The sequence below is a fragment of the Hypanus sabinus genome, chromosome 19 (assembly GCF_030144855.1).
Source record: "Hypanus sabinus isolate sHypSab1 chromosome 19, sHypSab1.hap1, whole genome shotgun sequence".
Classification (NCBI taxonomy): Eukaryota; Metazoa; Chordata; class Chondrichthyes; order Myliobatiformes; family Dasyatidae; genus Hypanus; species Hypanus sabinus.
Genome location: NC_082724.1, coordinates 65,521,128 through 65,548,373, shown reverse-complemented (window position 1 = coordinate 65,548,373; position 27,246 = coordinate 65,521,128). Strand labels below are relative to the sequence as shown.

At 39.6% G+C, this 27,246-nt stretch overlaps 1 protein-coding gene across 2 annotated transcripts in view; it reads left to right on the top strand.

Moving 5' to 3' along the window:
• Nucleotides 1-27,246, top strand: part of glyctk (glycerate kinase) — a 59,063-nt gene that overhangs the window by 20,628 nt on the left and 11,189 nt on the right. For both annotated transcript variants that reach the window (XM_059944566.1, XM_059944565.1), the window contains exons 2-4: nt 15,742-16,172; nt 20,663-20,814; nt 26,333-26,508. In XM_059944566.1, the coding sequence (XP_059800549.1) occupies nt 15,778-16,172; nt 20,663-20,814; nt 26,333-26,508 (723 nt within the window). In that variant the 5' untranslated portion in view covers nt 15,742-15,777. The remainder of the gene's footprint in view (nt 1-15,741; nt 16,173-20,662; nt 20,815-26,332; nt 26,509-27,246) is intronic.

Sequence of the window (27,246 nt, the reverse complement as noted above, 5' to 3'; positions counted from 1 at the left end):
CCCTGACTTATCAAGAATTTATCAACCTTTGCCTTAAATACACCCAGTGACACGAGCTGCACAGATTCACCACCTTCTGGCTAAAGGAATTCCTCCTCATCTGTGTTCTAAATGAACATCCATCTATCTTGAGGCATTGCCCTTTCCCCCACTATAGGAAACATCCTCTCCACATCCACTCTACCTAGGTTTTTCAACATTTGATGGGTTTGAATGAGATCCCCCATCATTCTTCTGAATTACACCAAGTACAGGCCCAGAGACATCAAATGTTCTTCATATTTTAAGTCTTACGTTCCTGGAATAATTTTTGTGAACCTCCTTTTAACCCTCTCCAATGTCAGCACATATTTTCTTAGATGCAATACTCCAAATTTGAAGTCCCGTCAGTGCCTTATAAAGCCCCAGCATTATATCCTTTTTTATTCTCTCGTTCTCTCAAAGGGTATGCTAACATTGCATTTGCCTTCCTTATCACCGACTCAACCTGCAAATTAACCTTAGGGAATCCTGCATGAGGACTCTGAGATCCCTTTGCACCTTGGATTTTTGACTTTCCTCTCCATTTAGAAAATAGTCTACAATTTTATTCCTTCTAGCAAAGTATATGACCAAATAATTCACAACACTGTATTCCTTCTGCCAAGTCTTTGCCCATTTTCCTAATCTGTCCATGTCCTTCTGTAGCCTCCCTGCTTCTTCAACACTACCTGCCCCTCCACCTATCTTCATATCATCCGCAAAATTGGGCACAAAGCCATCATTTCTGTTCTCCATTAGCATACAACTTAAAAAGAAGCAGTCCCAACGCCAACCCCGAGGAACACACTCGTCACTGGCAGCCAGTCAGAAAAAGCTCCCTTTATTTTCAGTCTTTACCTCCTGTCAATCAGCCACTGCTCTGTCCATGATAATATCTTTCCTGTAAAACCCTGGGCTCTTTTCTTGCTCAGCAGCCTCCTGTGTGGCACCTTGTTAAATGGCTTTTGAAAATCCAAGCAAGCAACCAACATCCATCATTTCCCCAGGCCTTCCCCTATTGTTTATCATACTTCAAAGAATTCCAACAGATTCATCAGGCAAGGTTTTCCCTTAAGGGAACCATGCTGACTTTGGCCCAATTTACTATGTGCCTGTAAATACCCCGAAACATCAACCTTCAGAACTAAATCCAACACCTTCCCAATCACTGAGGTCAGACTAACTGGCCTAAATTTCCTTTCTTCTGCTTTCTTCCCTTCCTGAAGAGTGGAGTGACATTTGCAGTTTTCCAGTCCTCTAGAATCTAATCTTAAAAGATATTACTAATGCCTCCACAATCTCTTCAGTTAAATCTTTCATAACTCAGGTGTACATAGTCTATCTGATCCTGGTGACTTATCTACCTTTGGACCTTTCATCTTCCCAAGCACCTTCTCCATAGTAATAGCTACTATGCTCACTTTGTGAACTTCCAGCATACTGCTAGTGAAGATAGATACAATATACTTATTCTGTTTATCTGCCATTTGAGGATCTAAGATTACAATTAGTGATGTAAGGGGATAGACACACAAATACACATGGAGTTCAACCCAGATAAGTGTAAGATGATTCGTTTTGGTAGGTCAAATATGATGGCAGAATATAGTATTCTGCCATCTATATATAGAATATAGTAAGACTTTTTGACAGTGTGGAGGATCAGAGGGATTTTGGGGTCCGAGTCCATAGGATACTCAAAGCTACTGTGCAGGTTGATGCTGTGGTTCAGAGGGCATATGGTGCATTGGCCCTCATCAACCGTGGGATTGAGTTCAAGAGCCGAGAGGTAATATTACAGCTATATAGGACCCTAGTCAGACCCCATTTGGAGTACTGCACTCAGTTCTGGTCACCTCATTACAGGAAACTATAAAAAGGGTACTTACAGAGGAGATGTTGCCTGGATTGGGGAGTATGCCTTATGAGAATAGGTTGAGTGAACTCTGCCTTTTCTCCTTGGAGCGATGGAGGATGAGAGGTGACCTGATAGACGTGTATAAGATGATGACAGGCATTGATCGTGTGGATAGTCAGAGGCTTTTTCCCAGGGTTGAAATGACTAACACGAGAGGGCACAACTTTAAGTTGCTTGGAATTAAGTACAGAGGAGACATTGGGGTAAGTTTTTTTACACAGAGAGTGGTGAGTTTGTGGAGTGGACTGCCGGCGGTGGTGGAGGTGGATACAATAGGGTCTTTTAAGAGACTCCTGGATAGGTACATGGAGCTTAGAAAAATAGAGGGCTATAGGTAACCCTAGATAATTTTTAAGGTAAGGACATGTTCGGCACAGCTTTGTGGGCCAAAGGGCTTGTATTATTCTGTAGGTTTTCTATGTTCAATCCTTCACATACATGAGGAGCAAAGATCTTTACGTTACGTCTCCATCTAAATGTGCGTTGTTCAATCATAGTAATTTATAATTATGATAAACAGAACAGTCAATGTAATATAGATGCTTCTCGTATGTTAACTCCTTCATTCCCGGAATCATCCTAGCAAACCTCCGCTGGTCTCTCTCCAATGACAATACATCCTTTTTGAGGTATGGGGCTCAAACCTGTTGACAGTACTCGAAGTGTGGCCTGACTGGCATCTTATAAAGTAGTGGTCACCAACCTATTTAAGCCCAAGATCCCCTACCTCGTCCTTAGTGAAAGGCAAAATCTATGTACTAAATCGTTTAGTGAGAAAACAGCTCAGATTGTACCTCCAACTTGAGGCCTTTTATTTGGGCTAATTGTATTTGAATTACATAATATGCTTTTGTCAAACTTTCCAATTAATTCAATCAAGAAAACACTGTAACTAGCATATCAGACAGGCCATAACTGTCTTTCTCTAAGAATATTACAACACTTCATACCTTTAATTGTAAGTTTCATTATGTAATTTATTTCAACACAAAAAATAAATGAATAAAAATTGACAGTTGCACTCAGTGTGATGACTGGGGCTGAATACTTTCTGCTAGTTCCCCGAAATTTGGCTCATAACTACAGACAGCCAGTCTGAGACAGTCTGTGAGGTGTCTATCAGTAAGACAGCTCCTGTACTTAGATTTAATAATTTTCATCTGTGAAAATGCGATTTCACACAGATAAGTAGGCACTGACTTTTAGTGCACGTGGGGTGAGATGAGGAAACTTCTCCCTGCTGACAAGCCCCAAAAGTCACCGTCCCTTCATCTTGCTTTAAGCTTGATGTCTTTTTGCAAATCAGTTATTTCCATTTCAATATCACTTGGCACACCAAATAGCTGGGATTTGGCTGCTCTCTGTTCTATATCGATCAGCAGAAATGGGTTTGAAATAAATGCAGCAATACCTTTCATGACGTTTAGCTCCCCAAAACGCCGATCGAACTCTATTGCCAGTTTGTCTAGGTAAGCACAGTACTGCTCAGGGCGAAAAGCATTTTTTTCCCTTGATGGCCTGTAATATTTTCTCTAAGTTGGGAAAGTGTGTCAGCCTTCCATTCTTTAAATTTGAAATCCAAACACCGAGCTTGGCCTTAAATGCATTTACTGCGCTTATCATGTGGGGCAGGTGTCGGTTTTTTCCCATGAGCTTATTGTTAAGTATGTTTAATTTAGTCTTTATTTCAAGCATCAAGTCAACAAATCATTGCAGCACTTTGCCGCATCTCAACCACCGAACATCAGCATGAAGAATTATGTCTCCGTAAGTGGCATCAAGGTCTTCCAATAACGTCTTGAAGTGCTGAAGTGCTTTTGCTCGAATCAAGTTTATCAGTTTGACCATCAGTGTCATTACATGAGAAAAGTCCATGATCTTCCCAGCCAAGGCCTGCTGATTCACACAGTGTTAATCCAGGAAGTCGGGAAAATTAGGGTCATTATGGCACAGTGCTATAAAACCAACGTGAACACCGCGCATCGCTGGGGCCCCATCAGTAGTAATTGCCACCAGTTTATGAATGGGGATGTCATGTTCATGGACGTATTTTTAAAACTCATTTTAAATATCCTCACCTCTCGTTCTCTTTAAGTGTAAAAGAGTGAGGAAGTTCTCCTTTGTTGTAAAATCCTGGAAAGCCATTCTGACAAATACAACAAACTGAGCTGTTTGCATTACATCCAGGGATTCATCGAACTGTAGTGAAAAATATTCACAGAGTGACAAGTCCTTTAACACTTCTCGATCCAGTTCCTCTGACAGTGACTCTACCCTACTTGTCACTGTTGCAGGGCCAAGCGGTATATTGTGGTTTTGATGCCATTTTTGTTTTTAAAGTCATTAAAAACCGTCTCTGTGGTAATGGCTGTTGCTTCCTTGAATAAATCACCACCTGTAAAAGGCTTCTTGTGTTTAGCCAAAAGGTGACTTACACGAAATGATGCTTCAATAGCAGCCTTATTTTGAGCAGCACGTTTTGTGAAAAATGATTGCTGGGCCTTCAACCCCGAATGGAAGTAAAACTCCGCAATCCCAGAAACAACCTCTCTTTACAAACAGCTTTCCGTAGTGGGAGTATTGCTATATTACCATTATCCTAATTAGTATTACTTATTTTTATAATGCTCACATTACAACAGTATTTGTGTATTTATTTTTCTTTTTTTTTGGGATCTACTGGGAAAGTCTCAAAGATCGACCAGTTGATCGCGATCGACTGGTTGGCGACCACTATTATAAAGCCTCAGCATTATCTCCTTGCTTTCATATTCTATTCACCTTGAAATAAATGCCAACATTGCATTTTTCTTCTTTACCACAGACTCACCCTTCTGGAAGTCTTGCACCAGGTCTCCCAAGACCCTCTGCACCTTTGATGTTTGAGCCTTCTCCACATTTAGATAATAGTCCAAACTATTGTTCCTTTAACCAAAATGCTTTATCATACATTTCCCAGCACTGTATTCCATCTGCCACTTTTTTGTCTGTACTTCTAATTCGTCTAAGTCCTGTTGCAATTGCATTGCTTCCTCAGCACTACCTACCCCTCTACCTATCTTCATATCATCTGCAAACTTTGCCACAAAAGTAGTCAATTCCGTTATCCAAATCATTGACAAGCAATGTGAAAAATGGGGGTCCCAATACTTTTTTAAAAAAATTTTTTTCATTGAATTTTCAAATTGGTTACATAGAAGGGGGGGTCCCAATACTGACAACTGAGGAGCATCATTAATCACTGGCCCCCAACCAGAAAAGGTTGCCTTTATTCCCACTCACTGCCTCCTGTATGACAGCCATTCTGCTGTCCATGTCAGTATCTTTCCTGTAACACTGTAGGATTTTATCTTGTTAAGCCACCTCATGTGTGGCACTTTTATCAAATGCCTTCTGAAAATCCTAGTAACTGACATCCACAGCCTCTCCTTTGTCCACCCTGCTTGTTACTTCGGTTTGTCAGCAAGATTTCTCTTTACTGAAACCATGCTGACTTTTACGTATTTTACCATTAGTCTTCAAGTAACATGAAACCTCATCCTTAATAATAGACTCCAACACTTTCCCAACCACTGAGGTTTCCCAACACTTTCCCAACTAACTGGCCTATAATTTCCTTTCTTTTGCCTTCCTCCCTTCTTAAAGAGTGGAGTGACATTTGCAATTTTCCAGACTTCCAGGGCCATGTTAGAATCAAGTGATGCTTGAAAGATCGTGACCAATGTATCTGTCATCTCTTCAGCAACCTCTCTCAGGACTCAGGAAGGTAGTTCATCTGGTCCAGGTGACTTGTCCACCTTTAGACCTTGTGAGTTTGCCTGGTACTTTTTCTTTTGTAATAGCAATGGCACTGTTGCTCCCTGACATTCATGGACCACTGGCACACTGCTAGTGTCTTCCATAATGAAGGCTGATGCAAAGTATTCCTTAAGTTCACCTGCCATTTCTTTGTTCCCTATTACTACCTCACCAACATAATTTTCCAGTGGTTCAATATCAATTTTCACTTCCCTTTTATTCTTTATGTAACTGAAAAACTTTTAGTATCCTGCTTTATATTATTGACTAGGTTACCCTCATATTTCATCTTTTCCATTCTTATAGCTTCTTAGTTCCCTTTTGTTGGATTTTAAAATCTTCCTAATCACCCAACTTCCCACTCACTTTTGCTATGTTATACTCTTTCCTTGGCTTTCTTTTCTTTTTACAATATTTTTATTCAGAAGATAAAAATAAGATTTACAGAGTGCAACACATAGATACATTTCAACTTAACTTCATATATTGTAATAAAATTGATCAAAATGTTATAGCATAACACATAAAGGTAATCAAAAATTTAAAGATAAGTCATACATAATAAAAGAGATTTTTTATATTAAAAAAAAGTCAACCCCCTACCAACTACCAAAGAAAAAAGCTGATGGATGATAATGGATAATTAGAAAAAAAACATATTCGCTTAAGAAGAGAAGATAAAAATATACAAAGAAGTCTGTGCACTGTTAAACTTAATAAATTGGATAAGTAATTTAGGAAAGGTCCTTAGATACCATAAAAAGATTGTTTCGAATTTAAGACTGAGCAGCGGATCTTTTCTAAATTTAAATAAGACATAATATCACGTAGCCATTGAAGATGTGTAAGAGGAGTAGACTCCTTCCATTTAAGCATGATTGCTCTTCTTGCTAAAAGAGAGGTAAAAACTAACACCTGTAAGTTAGGAGTATTTAAAGTTATATCTTCATTTGCAATGATACCAAACAAGGCAGTAAAGATATTTGGGTCAAATTGGACCCTAAAAAGGTGTGAGAAGGTATGGAATACTTCCCACCTAAACTTTTCAATTTTAGGGCAAAACCAAACCATATGAATTAAAGAGGCATCAGCAGAGTTGCATTTATTACAAAGTGGAGAAACATTCGGATAAATAGTAAAACCCAATAGTAAAACTAAAATTGGGTAGGGCTAATCCACCCATCTCTTTATTTCTTTGTAGGTAAACTTTACTTAAACGAGCTTGTTTATTATTCCGAATATAAGATGTTAAAATTGAATCTAAAGAATCAAAGTAGGTCTTGGGAATAAAAATAGGTTAGGCCTGAAAAAGATATAAAAATTTAGGAAGAATCTTCATTTTAATCGAATTAATTTGGTCAATTAGGGATAAAGAAAGAGGAGACCATTTCAAAAGCGTCTTTTTCACATAATTCAATGGGTTTAGGTTTTCTTTAAATAAATTATTGAAGTTTTTAGTAATTGTTACACCTAGATATGTAAATTGACTTGTAACAACTTGGAACGGAAATTTGGCATTTGTTGACATTAGGTCATTTAAAGGAAATAGCTCACTTTTATGTAAGTTCAGCTTATATCCTGAAAAAGAACTAAACTGGGAGATTAAAGAAAGAACCGAAGGTAAAGAAGTTTCAGTGTTAGAGATAAAAAATAAAATATCATCAGTGTATAACAAAATTTTATGAGTCATACCTTCCCTTAGTATACTGGAAATGTCCTTAGATTCTCGAAATCCTATTGCTAAGGGTTCGATAGCTGAAGCAAAAAGTAAAGGACCAAGAGGGCAACCTTGTCTAGTTCCCCGCTGTAATTTAAAGGGCTTAGAAATTTGAGAGTTAGCAATAACCTGAGCAGTAGGAGACAAGTAGATTAACCCAACGAATAAAATTAGGCCCAAAGTTAAACTTTTCTAAGGTCTTAAAAAGATAATTCCACTCAATCCTATCAAAGGCTTTTTCTGCATCTAAGGATAATATACACTCTGATATTTTTTTGGATGGTGGATATATCACATTCAATAACTGACGTATATTAAAATGTGAGTAACGATTTTTAATAAATCCTGTCTGGTCATTTGATATAATAGATGGTAGAATATTTTCTAGTCTTCGAGCTAAGATTTTGGATAAGATTTTTGCATCAACATTTAATAAAGAAATCTGTATGAAGAACATTCAGCTAGATTTTAATTTTTTTTAAGAATAAGAGGAATAAAAGCTTCATAAAAAGATTGAGGGAGTTTACCTGATTTAAAGGACTCTGATAAAACAGAGGATAAATAAGGTGTAAGTAACGTAGTGAAGGTTTTATAAAACTCCCCAGGAAAGCCATTAGGTCCTGGGGTCTTACCAGAATGTAAAGCATGTATAGCCTCAGCCACTTCTTCATTGGAATTAGGCTGATCTAACTGTGTTAGACTAACAGCAGACAATGTAGGAATGTTGATATTACTGAGAAAAGCATTCATATAGGTATCATCTGAAGAAGAGTCAGACTGATACAACTTAAGGTAAAAGTCTTTAAATATGTTGTTAATTTCAGAATGGTCAGATATCTTAGTACTATTATCTTTAAAAATTTCTGTGATTTGGTGATTAACTGTAAAAGATTTTAAGCGATTGACTAATAACTACCTGTTCTATCCCCGTGAATGTAAAATTGAGTTTTATCTCTCAATAGCTGTTGTTCAATTGGGTAAGTCAGCAGAAGATTAGACTTGGATTGGAATTCAATACACTTATATATACTTGGATCTAGAGATAGGCATACTTTCAATCAAGATCTTTTAATATCGCTGCTCGGTCAGACCTTTCTTTGTCAGCTTTTTTCTTTATATAGGCAGAGTAAGAGATAATTTCTCCACGAATATATGCTTTAAAAGTATCCCAGACTATAGTACCAGCAGTATCTCCTTTAAACTTTTCTTTAAAGAAAAAATAATATGGTTTTCCAAAAACTTTAGAAAATTTTTATCAGATAACAATGATAAGTTAAAACACCAACTTCTACTTGGTACAGAGTAAACAGGTAATCTTAAAGCCAGAAGCACAGGTGCATGATCAGACAAAGCAATCTCCTTATAATCACAGGATCGTACCAGTGGAAGCAAGTTTCTATCTATAAAACAGTAGTCAATCCGAGAGTACATATGATGAACATGAGAAAAATATGAATATTCCTTTTCTTGGGGGTGTAAAAAACACATCGAGAATACCACATTGAAATAGAAAAGATTTAAAAAAGTAATACTGATTTATTAGTGACGGGTTTTACTTGAAGAGTGATCTAATATAGGGTCCAGCCAAAAATTTTAATCTCCACCCATCACTAAGTAATACCGATTCAAATCAGGCAGAAAAGAGAAAATATTTTCAAAGAACAAGGAGTCATCTGTATTTGGAACGTATGCATTTGCAAATATGATTAGTTTATTCTCAAGACTACCCGAAACAATAACAAGCGCCCATTTGTATCAGAAATTACATTATGTTGAATAAAGGATACATTCTGATCAAACAGGATAGAGACACCTCTCGATATAGATTGAGAGGGTGAGTGAAAATGTATACCCTTCAATCCTTTGAATGAATGTGAAATATCATCTTTACGAATATAGGTTTCTTGGAGAAAGATTATATGAGTTTTAAGTTTCCAGATATAAGAGAAAATCTTATTTTGTTTAACAGGGTTATTTAGATCTTTCACATTAAAACTGAGTATATTAGTAAAAGAATCCATCAAGTATCCTTTAGTAATATATAAAAGGTAATCACAGACATGTAGATAGCGAATAAATAAAACAGTAAAAACATCTGATCAATTTTCTGGAAGAACCCTCCCTTCCCCCCCAAAGAGAGAAATCAGCCAAGGGAGGCTGAAGACCAATTCTAACGTTCCCAACCCAAAACTCCGGTGGCTCCAGAAAATATATATGTATAGCTGTGCTGAATAAACAATTGTAAATATATATATATGTGTGTGTGTGTGTGTGTATATATATATATATATATATATATATACACACACACAAAAACAAAATATCAAAGTAAATAAGTTCGCTATTTACAGAAAAAAAACCATGGGAAAATATAAGTATTAGTCTTGGTAAAAAGGAAAGACAAATAAGGAAAATCAATAAGTAAAACAACATGAACTTGTGGGTGCAAAAAAAAGGAGTAAAAAAACAAATAGAAAATAATTAGAAAGGGAAGTGGTTTGGATAGCTTCCTACATGACTAATTTAAGGCATTCAAGGGAGAAAAAAACCAAAATGACAAAATGGTAAAATAATGAAAAAACCAAAGATTAGCAAGAAGAAATATAGAATATTGTATACTATTGAAAAACAGTAAAAGACCGAAAGGTGTATAAATCATCAAAAGATAGGAAAAATCTGAGTGAATTTAAAGCAAAACACCCTGTAGTTTCATTCCTCAGTAATTACTACATGTACACCTTACATAATTACTTCCAGTCAAATTACTAAAAGGAAGGTAAAATTCAACGTAACACAGGGAACATAACGTATTGTTTAAAAAGAGCTGCGAAAAAGTAATATTAGAGGACCCATATAAAGGCAGAAAACAGCAAAAGAGAAAATGGATGCAGTCTGCCTGCATATTTTGCATAGTTTGAAAGATAACAAGGTGCCAGTTACTTAATCAAACAAATGGTTAAAACTTTGTAAAACCAAGAAACCTTGTTATCAACAAAGCACCAATTACTTGATTGAACACCTGAAATTAAAACATTTAGCATAAAGCAACTCAAGGTTAAATTTAAGCATGGAGATGTTGTAAAAATTTCCTAGCTTCAGGCTTCGTAAACCAAGAAACCTTGTTATCAGAAGTAGTAACCTTGAGTTTACACGGATCTCTGAGAGAAAGGCGACAGCCAAGCTTAAAAAGATCAGACATGACCTCTTTAAAAGCCTGTCTAGCTCTTAGAACTTCCAGTGGATAATCTTGAATGATCCGATACTGTTGATCACGAAATTGTAATATGCGCTTCTTCCTTGGTTCATGAAGAATCTGTTCTTTAATCTGATAGTCATAAAAGCGAATGATAATAGAGCGAGGTTTGGCAGGATCCCAATTAGGCAGGGTAACTCAGTTAACGCGCTCAAATTTTGGTAGTTCCGATAATATATCAGGGAATAAATCTTTCAGCATTTGAGCACAAAAATCAATTACCCTCCAGTTTTTCAGGAAGCCCAAGAATTCTGATATTGCACCTTCGGTTCCCGGTCTCCAGATCTGTCAGTTTCTTTCAGCAACGCGTCGTATTTTTTAAGTTGTTCCTTAGAAATTTTCTTGAAACCTTCGATATCCTTCTGCAACACCAGCAGAGATTCTTCGTGTAGCTTAATACGAATTTCATGGTCATTCACAGTCTGCTGTATACTTCCAAGTTTCCAATTAAGCATTTTCAGTTCAAATTTAACCAGGTCGAAGGAATTCTGTAACAAGTCAAACTTGGATTCCAAGTCATCCAGCTTATCCAATTTTTCGAGTCTCTCTAACATTTGTTGAAACATTTCAGTCGAAGTCTCTAAAGTAACATCTTTTTAAGAGTGTTTTCCACTCATGGTGCTCTCACCAAGATAGGTTTAAACAGCAAAGTAAGTGAATAATTTCGGAGCACGTAGCTACTGCAACCTACTCCATTACAGCCACCGGAAGTCTCCCTCCTTGGCTTTTATGCAGTCCTTAACTTTCCTTGTCAGCCATGGTTGCCTAGCCCTGCCATTTGAGAACAACTACTTCTGTGGGACATATCTATCTTTCACCTTGTGAACTATTTTCAGAAACTTTAACCATGTCTGCTCTGCTGTCATCCCCACAGTATCTTCCTCAAATCCACCTGGGCAAGCTCCTCTCTCCTGCCTCTATAACTTCCTTTATTCCATTGCAATAACTTGACACATGTGACTTCTACTTCTCTCTCTCTCTCTCTAATTGCAGTTTGAATTCAATCATATTATGATCACTACCTTCAAAGGGTTCCTTTACATTAAGCTCTCCAGTAAGGTTTGGATAATAGCAGAATACCCAATCTAAGGTGGTCTTGCCCCTAGTTGGCTCAAGCACAAGCTGTTCTAAAAAGCCATCAACAAATTACTTCTCTTGTGATTTGACTCCAATCTGATTTTCCCGATCCTTTTGCATATTCAAGTCCCCCATTACAATTGGGACATTACCCTTATTACGTGCCTTTTCTAGCTCCCTTTGCAATCTCAACCTCACATCTTGGCTACTATTTGGATTAGTTTTTTTTTAACCCTTGCAGTTTTTTAACTCCACTCACAGAAATCCAACATTCTCTGACCCTATGTCACCTCCTTCTAAAAATGTAATTCCATCTCTTACCAACAGAGCCACACCACCGCCTGTGCCTTCCTGCCTGTCCTTTTGATACAAAGTATATCCTTTGATGTTAAGCTCCCAACTACGGCCTTCTTTCAGCCATGGCTCCGTGATGCCCACAAGGTCATACCAACCAATCTCGAATTGCACCACTTTATTCCACCTTATTCCAAATGCTACCCGTATTTAAATACAGCACCTTCAGTCCAGCATTCTCCATCCTTTTAAATTTTGCCTCTGCAGTACAATTTAACTCTTTGCTCTGTCGGCATTTGGACCCCAATCATAGGCTTGTCCTATCTTACATTCATGTTACACCCATCATCTACTTGTAAACTTGATGGCTCATCCTCAGCTCTATCACACTGGTTCCCATTCTGGTATCAAACACTGTGCTCAATATTAAGAGAACAAGAACTGATGTTACCTCATTAGTATTAAGACATAAGTCGTTTACTACTTTAAATAGTGCAGTTTCTGTGCTAGTTGTTTGGTGACAATAAAGTAAAGTAAAGTAATTGATTAAAAAAAACAGACCATGGACACAGTAAAAGTAGTCCAAAGATGTTAAAAGACTATAAGTTTGAAAGAAACCACCACAGAGTTTCCACAAGTCATACGCTCAAGACATTGTCTTGACCAATGTCCGGTTAAGATTAGTGCAATATAACTTTTTACATCAATTATATATTACACCACAAAAAATAATCTCTTCTCCCTCCTGCCGTCTGGGAAAAAGCTCCGAAGCATTCGGACTCTCACGACCAGAATATGTAATAGTTTCTTCCCCCAAGCTATCAGACTCCTCAATACCCGAAGCCTGGTCTGACACCTTGCCCGATTGTCCTGTTATTATTTATTGTAATGCCTGCACTGTTTTTGTGCACTTTACACAGTCCTGTGTAGGTCCTATGTAGGAGGGAAGTTCAAGGGGGGTATTAGAGGAAGGTTTTTCACTCAGAGAGTGGTTGGTGTGCAGAATGCACTGCCTGAGTCAGTGGTGGAGGCAGATGCACTAGTGAAGTTTAAGAGACTACTAGACAGGTAATATGGAGGAATTTAAGGTGGGTGGTTATATGGGAGGCAGGGTTTGAGGGTCGGCATAACATTGTGGGTCGAAGGGCCTGTAATGTGCTGTACTATTCTATGTTCTATGTTCTGTAGTCTAGTGTAGCTTTCTCTTTTCTTCTTACGTAGTTCAGTCTAGTTTTTGTACTGTGTCATGTAATACAATGGTGCTGAAAAACGTCCCATTGTACTGTACCAGCAGTTATGGTCGAAATTACAATAAAAGTGATGACTTGATTTGGTTTGGTCCTACTTGGATTGTGGCACACACTTTTGGTTAACCCCTGCATGGTCTCGGGTGTGTGGTGACCACCTCCAGCAAAAGGTAAGTCACTTTGAGAAATCTTATTCTTCGTGATCTCTTCGGAAAAGACATTTCTTGGCTGGGATCTGCATCAGCGGTTTCGTTTTTCCTTCAAGCATCAATCCATCACCGATTTGGGAAGCCTCTCCTCTCCCTTACTTTATGAATTATATGGACTTATTAAACTACACACACAAGATGCTGGTGGAACACAGCAGGCCAGGCAGCATTTTGTGTGTGTTGCTTGAATTTCCAGCATTTGCAGATTTCCTCGTGTTTGACTTATTAAACTACCACTTTAAGACTGTGCTTGAATAAGATTTGTTAAGAATTATCTTTAAATTTGACTGTTTGATAACTATAGATGCATAACACTGTTAACTTCTGTTTAATTTGGTTGCTTGTTTACTTTTTGATGTTTTTGAGTAGAGGTTAATAAATTTCATTGTTTATTTTTAAAAACCCAACTCAATTTCATATCTATCGCTGCTGGTTATGTAATACAAGTAGTCACTTAATTGTAAAAAAAAAACCCCTACTTTTTCTAAGATTTTACCTAGAAAAGGCTGTTTGGAAATAGGTCCAAAATTGTCCAAAACAGAAGAGTCTAGATTATTTTTCTTAAGCAGGGGTTTGACTACTGCAGTTTTTAAGGAATTTGGAAAAATGCCAGAAACTACTGAACCATTAACTGTGTCAAGTACACTGTCAATTAGTGCATATTAAACTTCTTTAATATGAATAGGTGGGAATAGGATCAAGGACACAAGTGGCCAGCTTTAGTTAATTATTTCTTGAAGTTTAGGTAAACTTATTTTACTAAAGGAGTTTCGTTCAGTATTGAGCTTGATGAGGTTCAACAAGATTTATTCTTGATGTCTATTACATTGCATCTTGTATTTATTTTTCTGTAAAAAACCGCATCAAAATGCTCTCTTTTAGCCTTGGATGTTTTCATCCATCTTTCCATTAATGGAGCTGGGTTTAATAGGCGAACAATAGTTGAAAACAATACTCTTGGGTTACTATGAGCAAACTAATTTACAGATTTAGTTCCCCCATTCATTGATTGTGAATAACAAAAGCACAAGCATTAATCCTTGCAGAAACCCATTAGTCACTGACTGGCACCCCAAAAGAAACCCACTTATTACTGATCATTGTTCAACCTTCAGTCCTGACCATTATTCCCAAAGCCAAATGATTCAATTTTGCACACTATCCGCTTCCACTCAGTGGTCACTTATCAGGTACCTCCTGTCTCTAATAAAGTAGCCACTAAGTGTATGTTCATGCTCCTCAGCAACTGTAACACATGGTTATTTGAGTTACTGTCACGTTCCTGTCAGCTTTAATGAGACTAACCATTCTCCTCTGACTTCTCATTAACAAGGCATTTTTGTCCACAGGACTCCTGCTCACTTGATATACTTTGTTATTTGCACCATTCTCTGTAAACTTCAGAGACTGTTGTGCGTGAAAATCCAAGGAGATCAGAAGTTTCAGATATTCAAACCACTCTATCTGGCATCTGACAGCAATAGTCAAAGTCATTTCCTCCCCATTCTGATGTTTGGTCTGAGAAACAACTGAACTCTGACTATGTCTGCATGGTCTCATGCCTCGAGTTGCTGTCACATGATTGGCAGCATGATTGGATATTTATATTTACAAGCAGGAGTTCTGGTGTACCTAATAAAGTGGCCACTGATTATATATCTGCACTGTATTTACAAGCCTTCCAGAAGCAGTGAAATGTAAATTCCTGTGCACATACCTGCAAAGATCTTAAGGCTTTCCTGAATTTTTAATGCTAGAAATCAGGTCTACTTCTGTCTCTGATAAAGCATGTCTCCTAACTGAGTGTACCATAACGGATTGATGCATTCTGGGGAAAATTCTCCAGTCCTGCTGAAGGATCTCAGCCTAAACATCAACTGTACTATTTTCCATTGATGCTCCCTGGCCTGCTGAGTTCCTCCAGCATTTTGTACGTGTTGTTGGTATAAACCACACCTTTGATTCCACTGTGAAATGTAGTGGAAGTAATTTATGTTTAATCCTGAACTGAATTGTTACTAACGCAACACACACAAAATGCTGATGGAACACAGCAAGCCAGGCAGCATCTATAGGGAGAAGCACTGTCGACGTTTCGGGCTGAGACGGTCTCAGACGGTGTTCCATCAGCATTTTGTGTGTGTTGTTTGAATTTCGAGCATCTGCAGATTTCCTCGTGTTACTAATGCACATCTTTTTCGTGGCAGGATGAAATCATTGCAAGAAATCAGTGATCCTCAATAATGAAAATGGTCTCTTCATTTAGAAGATACTTCTGGCTTTGTTCCAATCATCAATTCATTTGTAAGAACTGGCAACCGAAGAGATTTCAAATGAGCACTTCTGTAATCAACAGAGAAATGACCCTTAAGCAGAAGAGCCTCGAGATCTTTCAGACTGCAATCAATACTGTTCTGCCTCAAAATATAATCAAGAATAATATTAGCATGGAAGGAGAGAGGCTGCTGGTGCAACGTCATTCTTTCCGAGTCCACAAAAATGTCCACCTTGTCGGATTTGGGAAGGCAGTGATGGGAATGGCAGCTGCTGTGGAACCGATACTTGGAGACCATTTGGTCCAAGGAGTGATCAGTGTTCCTCTTGGGATTCAGAATGATCTTCAGCTGACTGGAAAAAAGTAGGAAAGAGGAAATTATCATTGCCGTTTTTCCTTTTCTGCTAACCACGAGTGCCAGTGAGCCTTCCCCAATAAATCTAAACCAGAAGCTTGAATATTTATCAGTTTTGGGCTTGCTAAACTGGTACATTTCTGATCCAGTGAAATGGGGCCACAGTAAAGCAGGATTTTTCTGGATTTAATCTCTGATCCTGCTGATGTAGCTAGTCTCAGAGGAGATAAGAAAATGGAAATTTCCATGTTTGAGGAGATATTAATAGTACAAAAGGCAAAGACAGATTTGTCATAGTGTCATAGAGTAATACAGCACGAAACAGGCCCTTCAGCCCAATGGATGTATGCCAATCACAACATCATCACTTCTGGACTCAGTTGGTGATGCTTGGTCCATAACCTTCAAAGCCTTTTCAAAACATGGCTCTTAAATGTTACAGTTGTACTTAACTGACCTACTTCTTCTGGAAGCTAATTCCAGATACTCATTACTCTCTGTGTAAAGAAATTACCTCTTCTGGTCTCTTTTGAATCTTTCCCATCTTGTATCTGTGTCCTCTAGTTTTGGACTCCTCAACTCTGGGGGTAAGACCCTACCATCTTACTCTCCTGCACTCCAAGGAATAAAGATCCAGCAAAGACAACCTGTAATTCAGTCTATAATTCAAGCACTCTAGTCAGGCAGCATCCTTGTAAATCTCTTCTGCACAGTCTCCAGCTTGACAATATCTTACACAAAATGTTAGTGGAATGCAACAGGCTAAGTAGCATCTATAGGAAGACGTACAAAAACGCTGGATGAACTCAGCAGGTCGGGCAGCATCCGTTGAAAGAAGCAGTCAACGTTTCGGGTCGAGACCCTTCGTCAGGACTAAAGGAGGGGACAGGGGCCTATAAAGAAGGTGGGGGGAGGGTGGAAAACCAATCAGAGGACAGATCAAGAGGTGGGGGAGGGGAAGCAGGGAGGGGATAAGCAGGAGAGGTGAAGAAGGAATCTAAGGGGAAAGCACTATGGGTAGTAGAAGAAGGCAGAGTCATGAGAGGTGATAGGCAGCTAGAAGAGGAGACAGAATGAAGGTGGGATGGGGGAAGGGAGAGGGAGGGAATTACCGGAAATTGGAGAATTCAATGTTCATACCAAGGGGCTGGAGACTACCCAGACAGTATATGAGGTGTTGTTCCTCCAACCGAAGTTTGGCCTCATCATGGCAGTAGAGGAGGCCATGTATGGACATATCCAAATGGGAATGAGAGGGAGAGTTGAAGTGAGTGGCAACCGGGAGATCCTGTCTGTTGTGGCGGACGAAGTGCTCGACGAAGCGGTCCCCCAATCTGCGTTGGGTCTTACCGATGTAGAGGAGGCTGCACCGGGAGCACCGGATGCAATAGATGACTCCGACAGACTCACAAGTGAAGTGTTGCCTCAGCTGGAAGGACTGTTTGGGGCCCTGAATGGTGGTTAGAGATGAGGTGTAGGGACAGGTGTAGCACTTACCCTTACGTTGAAGGTGGCGGAAGTTGTGGAGGATAATATGCTGGATCCGGAGGCTGGTGTGGCAAATGGAAGAGATGCGGGTGAGGGCATCATTGATGACATTTGGGATGTCCTGGAATGGAACTTAAAGAAAGAGGACATCCCAAATGTCCTCTTTCTTTAAGAATCGTGGTTTCCCTCCTGGCGTCATCAATGATGCCCTCACCCGCATCTCCATTTTCCGCACTTCGGCCCTCACCCCATCCTCCCGTCACCACAGCAGGGACCGTGTCCCCCTTGTCCTCACCTATCACCCCATCAGCCTCCGGATCCAGCATATTGTTCTCCGCAACTTCCACCATCTTCAATAGGACCCCACCACTAAGGACATCTTTCCCTCTCTACCCCTCTCTGCTTTTCGCAGGGATCGTTCCCTCCGCGACTGCCTGGTCCATACGTCCCTCCCCACAGAACTCCCACCTGACACTTACCCCTGCAAGCGTAAGTGCTACACCTGTCCCTACACCTCCTCTCTAACTACCATTCAGGGCCCCAAACAGTCCTTCCAGGTAAGGCAACACTTCACTTGTGAGTCTGTTGGGGTAATCTATTGCATCCGGTGTTCCCGGTGCGGCCTCCTCTTTCCTCTTAGATTCCTCTCCTGCCTAACCCCTCCCTGCTTCCCCTCCCCCACCCCTTGATCTTTCCTCTGATTGGTTTTCCACCTGGCACCTTCCACCCTATCCCCACCTTCCTTATAGGGCCCCTGCCCCCTCCTTCTTTAGTCCTGACGAAGGGTCTCAACCTGAAACGTTCACTGCTTCTTTCAATGGATGCTGCCCAACCTGCTGAGTTCATCCAGCTTTTTTGTATGTCTTGATTTGACCACAGCATCTGCAGTGTACTTTGTGTTTAGCATCTATAGGAAGAAGTACAGTTGACGTTTCAGGCCAAGAGCCTTTGTCAGTCCTGATGAAGGGTCTGGGCCCGAAATGTCGACTGTACTTTTTCCTATAGATGCTGCCCGGCCTGCTGCGTTCAACCAGCATTTTTTGTGTGTTGCTTGAATTTCCAGCATCTGCAGACTTCCTCGTGTTTTCGTTGACAATGTCTTATCCTTGTTCTGACGTGCAATCCAAGAATAAGGCTGCTTCAAATACATCATTATTGTAAATCACTACTGATTCTACAATTGCAGGAACTCCAAAGCAACGCACACAAAATGCTGGAGGAGGTCAGCAGGTCAGGCAGCAAATATGGAAATTAATAAACAGTTAACATTTTGGGCTGAGATCATTAATCAGGACATTAGTGGAAAACAGTGTTAGATTAACACTAATGCTAAATTTGTGTTGTAAAAGCCAGTTAATAAGGGTCTGAAGGGAGTGTCACTAAGGTACAGCTTAACACAGGATTGAAACACTACTTTCATCAGGCAATTGATACAAAAAAAATCTAGTTTAAGTGCTCCATAAAACAATTGACAGACAATAAATCCACCACATTAAACTTTTGCTAATTAACCAACCAAGAAGAAGGGAAACTACATAATTATGAAGAAGATAATTTCTTTCAATGCAGCAAGTTATTTTGGTTTGGAATTTATTGCCTGAAAAAATGTCAAAAGTGAATTTAATTGTAACTTTCAAAGGGTGTTGTTTAAATACACATGTTAATTAATTCCCTGTTTTATCTGCAACCTTTGTATGACATAATGAAGAATGACAGAGAATTTTCCAGATTATACTGAGTATGCATTTGTGTTTGAATTTCATTTCAAGTGGGAAGATTTCCACATTTGATGTAGTCAAGCTGCTATAACCAATTTCACTAATTGACCAGTGCTTTCCCAATTTCATTTTCTAATCACAGGTGTCAGAGGAAAAGATGCCACTACTTTGTCTCTTACCCTGTGACTCTTACTAGTAAATGTAGATGTGTAGGGATGTTCTGTGGGGGCAAACATATCATTCATGATTGGGCTGTCAGCAATTAAATTTTTGACGTGGTTTTGGAATGTGGGAGTAAAGGGGAAAAATCAGCTAAGGGTGATAGGTGAAATGTTTAAGGGGAACATGAGGGGGAACTCCTTCACTCAGAGGGTGGTGGGAGTGTGGAATGAGCTGCCAGGGTAAGTGGTTGATGCAGGGTCAGTTTCAACTTTTAAGAGAAATTTGGGTAGGCACATGGAAGGGAGGGATATGGAGAGTAATGGTCCAAGTGTAGATCAGTGGAAATGTTTTGGCTGAAGGGCCTGTTCTTGTGCTGTAGTGTTCTATCACTGGTAAGGCCCATGACTGATTGCCTCTCCTAATAATTCTAGGTTTAAGAAATTTGCAAGATCGGATTTAAAGTTCCATAAGGTCTGGGGACCTTTTATTGAGTACTTTCATAACCTTCCTCTTAACTAAGGTTTTTTTTAGTCCCTTGCTTTCAGCTCCTTTTTCTTTTGGTAGTAGGCATTAATATCTTCTGTTGCTAAGTGTATTCACAGCTTTGGGGGTTTGATTGTCCTGATTTATATTCTCTATATTGTGTTGTGGTTGGTCTGGAGTTTTTGTGTTGCGGGGCTTGGGGAGGATACTAATTTTACTTGTCTTCAATTTGGGTGCTTTCTCAATTATCTTTCTTTGTATCATATTGTTATTGTATGCTTATTTTTGCACTGTATCAATGTTCTTCATTTTGATCTGGGTTTTTTTAAATCTGTAGTTATGTAGAAAATGTATAAAAAAACTAATAAAAAAAAGAGAAATTTGCAAGAGGGTCAGAGGGTAGCTGAGCTAGTTTCTATGACACTTTCACATCAGATTATGTTGAGTTTATTCATATATTGTGCCTTCCATGGTTTAACTTTCTCTGGCACTGGAGTAAACAAAGTAATGGAGGGCAAGAAGAGATCAAAGCACGCTGGACATGAGATTATTCAGTAGATATGTGGAAAAAATGCAAGTAAAATATACCTTTTGCAAATGTATGAACAAGTAATGCACTTGGTCATGATTCCAGATTGTCTCCACAGGGACATGCTTTTAAAGCCGCAGACAAAAATACGGGTAATGGAAGGAGCACAACATAATCTCCCTGATGAGAATTCTTTAAAGGCAGCAAACAGTATCCATCACTTAGCTGAAGGACTCACTGAAAATGACTTGTTACTTGTGCTAATCTCAGGTAAGGAATTCTTTTCAGTTCATGATTACTTCGTATTATTGTCATTAACTGGAGTGCTCTTGAAGCATTGTGAACTGTTTTAGGCCCCTTTACTAAGTAAAGATCTGCTGACATTGGAGAAGAACTAGAGGAGGTTCACAAGAATGATTTTGGTAATGAAAGGGTTAACATATGAGTGTTTTATGGCTTTTAGGATGTTTTGTATAGTGGGAGAGTCCGGGGCCAACCAGGGAACAACCTCAGAGTAGAGGGACATCCATCTAGAATAGAGGTGAGAAGGAATTTCCATAGCCAGAGTGTGATGTATCTGTGTAATTCATTATCAGGTTCTTGATTAGTCAGGGTGTCAAACATTACGGGGAGAAGCCAGAAGAATAGAGTTGAGAGAGATAATAAATCAGCCATGATAGAATGGTGGAGCAGACTCAATAGGCTGTTTAGCCTATTTCTACTCCTACATCTTATGGTCTGACTCTAAAAAATCTTAGCCAACCCTCAACAGAGTAAAATTGAAGTGCTGCATTGCAGGAGATGGTACCTTTCAAGTAAGGTATTAAACCAGTATGATATCTACTGTCTCAAGTGGGTGTTAAAGAACCAGTACCTTAGTTAAAAAAAGCCAAGAATTCCTTCTGATATCTTGCCCAAAATGTATTCTATTATTGGATTGGTAAGAACTTCCTGTGCACAAATTACACAGCAGAGAGACACCATCATGGTTGATTTAACATGGAATGCATTTTGTGTGCAATTGCAGAAACCCCTGTCAATAACAAATAAAACTGTGAAGCTCTTTTCACAGATATTGCCTGACCTGCTGTGTGTTTTTAGTTTCTATTTCATACTTTCAATAATTGCCGTTTTTAACTGTTACCCCGTCAGTCATCCTGTTAAATTCCTTGTAATAACTGTGTCATTGCATCTTCTGGGGAAGCGGCAGGTAGTGGTTAGTGCAATGTTTTACAGTTTGCCAGCTCTAAGATCAGTATTCAATTCCTGCTGCTGACTATAAGCAGTTTGTATGTTCTCCCCACATTAGTTTCCTACAGTGTTCAGGTTTCCTCCCACATTTCAAAGACTTGTGGATTAAAGTTATTAAGTCGTTGGCATGCTATGTTGTTGCTACTTGCTGGCTACCCCCTGACGCAAGCAATGCATTTCTCTGTATGTTTCAATAGGCATGTGACAGACAAAACTGAACTTTAAAGCAATAAGGACCTACAAAGGACATACATTTTCAGTAATTTTTTTAAAAATGCAAATACCAGAAATCTGAAACAAAAAGCAGAGACTACTGAGAATACTCAATAGATCAGGCAGTATCTGTCCAAACAGAAGACTCTTCATCTAAACTTCAACCTAGACTTTGACTTCATTTAAATCAATATCTCATGAAGAGAACCTGGAAAAGTGGACTAGAGGTTGAACGGCAGAATACCTTCATATTTACTTCTAAATTTAATGTGTCCTGTAGTAATATTAATGACCTCCAGTTGGAGACACTTCCTACACATGTGCTTTAAAAGAATAAACAAAATGTGGACTTCCACAAAGTACAGGATGGGTACTGCCATCACTAGCTATTAGTATGCTGTTAATTTTTTTGTTCCATCTATATTAGTTAGGCTAGCTAATACTCGAGCATTAACCACTTGAAACACAACCTATGAATTATAATTTAATGCAAATCATTTATCCTAAAAACATTTGCAGTTTCTAGGTTTCTCTAGTGCTAGTTCTGAGGTTGCTCCACTAGTTCTACTTGCCATTAGCCAACTGTGAAAGCGTTTCTGAAGTAGCTGGAACTCTGCAGAAGAGAAAGTACATTTAGGATATTTTTTTTCAATTCAGCACATCATCCTCACACTGCAGACCTGAGGAAATCAGGAAAAAAGGTTATTTAACCCTTCAGACTACTCAGTCCAGATGACAATTCTCTCAGGGCTTCCTTTCAAACTGATTAGCTGATCCTCAATTATGGGAACAATCATTTTTTTTCTGCTTACTTTTCTGGAGTGAGAAATTAATATTTTAAAAATCTATGATTACAGCTCAATCCCTTTAAATTACCACAATTTCCTTCTCTAGATGCTTACAAACCCACTAGTTTGTTATTTTTAATGTTCTTCAGTGTCTAACCAGTGTGAATAACTAAACTCACCTCAACATGGAACTGATTCCACAACCTTTGCACTTACTATCAAGGACTTTGCAACTCATATCCTTAGTATCATTTATGTATTTATTCATTTATTTTTATGCTTGCACAGATTGCCTTTCTTTGTGCCTATGTGAATAGCCATAAGACCAAAAGATATCAAGTCAGTTTTTGTCATTTCAACCATAACTGCTGGTACAGTACACAGTAAAAACGAGACAACGTTCCTCCAGGACCATGGTGCTACATGAAACAACACAAAACTACACTAGACTATGTAAAACAACACAAAAACTACACTAGACTACAGATCTGCACAGGACTACATTAAGTGCACAAACAGTGCAGGGCAGTACAATAATTAAATAATAAACAGGACAATAGGCACAGTAGAGGACAAATTTCAATATAATAATAAATGATGTTGATGTCAGTCTAGACTCTGGGTATTGAGGAGTCTGATGGCTTGGGGGGAAGAAACTGTTGCACAGTCTGGTTGTGAGAGCCCAAATGCTTTGGTACCATTTGCCAGATGGCAGAAGGGAGAAGAGTTTGTATAAGGGATGTGTAGGGTCCTTCACAATGCTGTTAGCTTTGCAGGTGCAGCATGTGGTGTAAATGTCTGTAACAGCAGGGAGGAGAGACCCCAATGATCTTCTCAGTTGTCCTCACTATCCGCTGCAGGGTCTTGTGATCTAAGAAGGTGCAATTCCCGAACCAGGCAGCGATGCAGCTGCTCAGGATACTCTCGATACATCCTCTGTAGAATGTGGTGAGGATGGGGGGTGGGAGATGGAGTTTTCTCAGCCTTCACAGAAAGTAGAGACGCTGCTGGGCTTTCTTGGCTATGGAGCTGGTGTTGAGAGACCAGGTGAGATTCTCCACCAGGTAAACACCAAGAAATTTGGTGCTGTTAACAATCTCAACAGAGGAGCTGTCAATGTTCAGTGGAGAGTGGTCTGAAGTCAACAACCATCTCTTTTGTTCACATTCAGAGACAGGTTGTTGGCTCTGCACCAGTCCGTTAGCTGCTGCATCTCCTTGCTGTACGCTGACTCATCATTCTTGCTGAGGAGCAGAAGTAGGCCATTCGGCCCATCGAGTTTGCTCCGCCATTCAATCTTGGGCTGATCCAATTCTTCTAGTCATCCCCACTCCCTTGCTTTCACCCTATATCCTTTGATGCCCTGGCTAATCAAGAACCTATCTACCTCTGCCTTATATACACACAATGACTTGGCCTCCATAGCTACTCAAGGCAACAAATTTCACAGATTTAACACCTTGTGACTGAAGTAATTTCTCCGCATCTCAATTCTAAAAGGACGTCCTTCAATCCTGAAGCATGCCCTCTTATCCTAGAATCCCCTACCATGGGAAATAACTTTGCCATATCTAATCTGTTCAGGCCTTTTAACATTTGGAGTGTTTCTATGAGATCCCCTGTCATTCTCCTGAACTCCAGGGAATACAGCCCAAGAGCTGCCAGATATTCCTCATGTGGTAACCCTTTCATTCCTGGAATCATTCTCATGAATCTTCTCGAACCCTCTCTAATGTCAGTATATCCTTTCTAAAGTAAGGAGACCAAAACTGCACACAATACTCCAAGTGTGGTTTCACGAGTGCCTTATAGAGCCTCAACATCACATCCCTGCTCTTATATTCTATACCTCTAGAAATGAATGCCAACATTGCATTCACCTTCTTCACAACTGACTCAACCTGGAGGTTAACTTTCAGGGTATCCTGCACAAGGACTCACAAGTCCCTTTGCATCTCTGCATTTTGAATTCTCTCCCCATCTAAATAATAGTCTGCCAGTTTATTTCTTACACCAAAGTACATGACCATACACTTTCCAACATTGTATTTCATGTGCCACTTCTTTGCCCATTCCCCTAAACTATCTAAGTCTCTTTGCAGGCTCTCTGTTTCCTCAACACTACCCACTCCTCCACCTATCTTTGTATCATTGGCAAATTTAACCACAAATCCATTAATACCATAATCCAAACCTTTGACATAGTTCATAAAAAGCAGTAGTCCCAACACCGACCCCTGTGGAACTCCACTGGTGACCAGCAGCCAGTCAGAATCGGATCCCTTTATTCCCACTCTGTTTTCTGCCGACCAGCCAATGCTGCACCCAAGCTAGTAACTTCCCTGTAATTCCATGGGCTCTTATCTTGCTAAGCAGCCTCATGTGCGGCACTTTTTCAAAGGCCTTCTGAACATCCAAGTACGCCATGTCTACTACACCTTCTTTGTCTACCCTGCTTGTAATTTCCTCAAAGAGTTGCAGTAGGCTTGTCAGGCAGGATTTTCCTATTTTGTCATGTGCCTCCAGGTACTCTGTATTCTCACCCCTAACAATCGATTCCAACAACTTCCCAACCACCGATGTCAGGCTAACAGGTCTATAGTTTCCTTTCTGCTGCCTCCCACCCTTCTTAAATAACGGAGTAGCATTTGCAATTTTCCAGTCATCTGATACAATGCCAGAATCTATGGATTCTTGAAAGATCATCGTTAATGCCTCAGCAGTCTCTTCAGCTACTTCCTTCAGAACCAGAGGGTGCATTCCATCAGGTCTAGAAGATTTATCCACTCTCAGACCATTAAGCTTCCTTTTTAGTCGTAATTTTCACTGCACAAACTTCACTTCCCTGACACTATTGAATGTCCGGTATACAGCAGACATGTTCCACTGTGAAGACTGATACCCTCGACTCTCTTTTACCCTTTATATTCTTAAAAAAGCTTTTAGTATCTTCTTTGACATTAGTCGCCAGCTTCCTCTCATAATTCATCTTTTCCTTCTGAATGACCTTCTTAGTTTCCTTCTGCAAGTTTTTAAAAGCTTCTCAATCCTCTATCTTCCCACTAGCTCTGGCTTCCTTGTATGCCCTCTCTTTTGCTTTTACTTTGGCTCTGACTTCACTTATTGGCCATGGTAGTGTCCTTTTTCTCTTTGAAAATTTCTTATTTGGAATATATCTATCTTGCACTTCCCTCATTTTTCTCAGAAAATCCAGCCATTGCTGCTCTGCTATCCTTCCTGCAAATATCCCTTTCCAGTCAACTTCAGCCAGTTCCCGATTTGTGCCATTGTAATGTCCACAAGAAAAAGAATCCCTGGTTAGATGTGTGTGTGTGTGTGTGTGTGTGTGTGTGTGTGTGTGTGTGTGTGTGTGTGTGTGTGTGTGTGTGTGTACGCGCACGCGTATATATATATATATACACATACACATAGATAATAAATTTACTTTGAACTTTGAAGTTGTGTGAATTTTATGCTTTGCTCATCTTGTGCTGGAGATTTACATCCCAAACTATTTTAAAAACTTGTTTCTTTAGGAGGAGGATCTGCTTTATTACCAGCACCAATCCCTCCTGTCACTTTGGAAGAGAAACTGTACCTGACAAAAGATCTTGCCTCTAAAGGTGCAACTATTGTGGAACTCAACACCGTTCGCAAGTCCCTCTCTCTGCTGAAGGGTGGAGGTTTGGCAAGATCTGCATACCCTGCACAGGTACGTATCCTTTATGTGTGTTTCAGGTTGTAAGTTCATTGATTATTAAGCTTTGAATGAGTTTCTGACCAATAGCACTGTTCACTCAATAGACAATAGACAATAGGTGCGGAAGTAGACCATTTGGCCCCTCAAGTCCGCACCGCCATTCTGAGATCATGGCTGATCATTCACTATCAATACCCAGTCCCTGCCTTGTCCCCATATCCCTTGATTCCCCTATCCATCAGATATCTATCTAGCTCCTTCTTGAAAGCATCCAGAGAATTGGCCTCCACCGTCTTCCGAGGCAGTGCATTCCACACCTCCACAACTCTCTGGGAGAAGAAGTTTTTCCTCAACTCTGTTTTAAATAACTGACCTCTTATTCTCAATCCATGCCCTCTGGTACTGAACTCTCCCAACATCTGGAACATATTTCCTGCCTCAATCCTATCAAATCCTTTAATTATCTTAAACGTTTCAATCAGATCCCCTCTCAATCTCCTCAATTCCAGTGTGTACAAGCCCAATCTCTCCAATCTCTCTGCGTAAGACAGCCCTGCCATCCCAGGAATCAACCTAGTGAATCTACGCTGCACTGCCAGAATGTCCTTCCTTAAACCTGGAGACCAAAACTGTACACAATATTCCAGGTGTGGTCTCACCAGGGCCCTGTACAAATGCGAAAGGACATCCTTGCTCTTGTACTCAATTCCCCTTGTAACAAAGGCCAACATTCCATTTGCCCTCTTCACT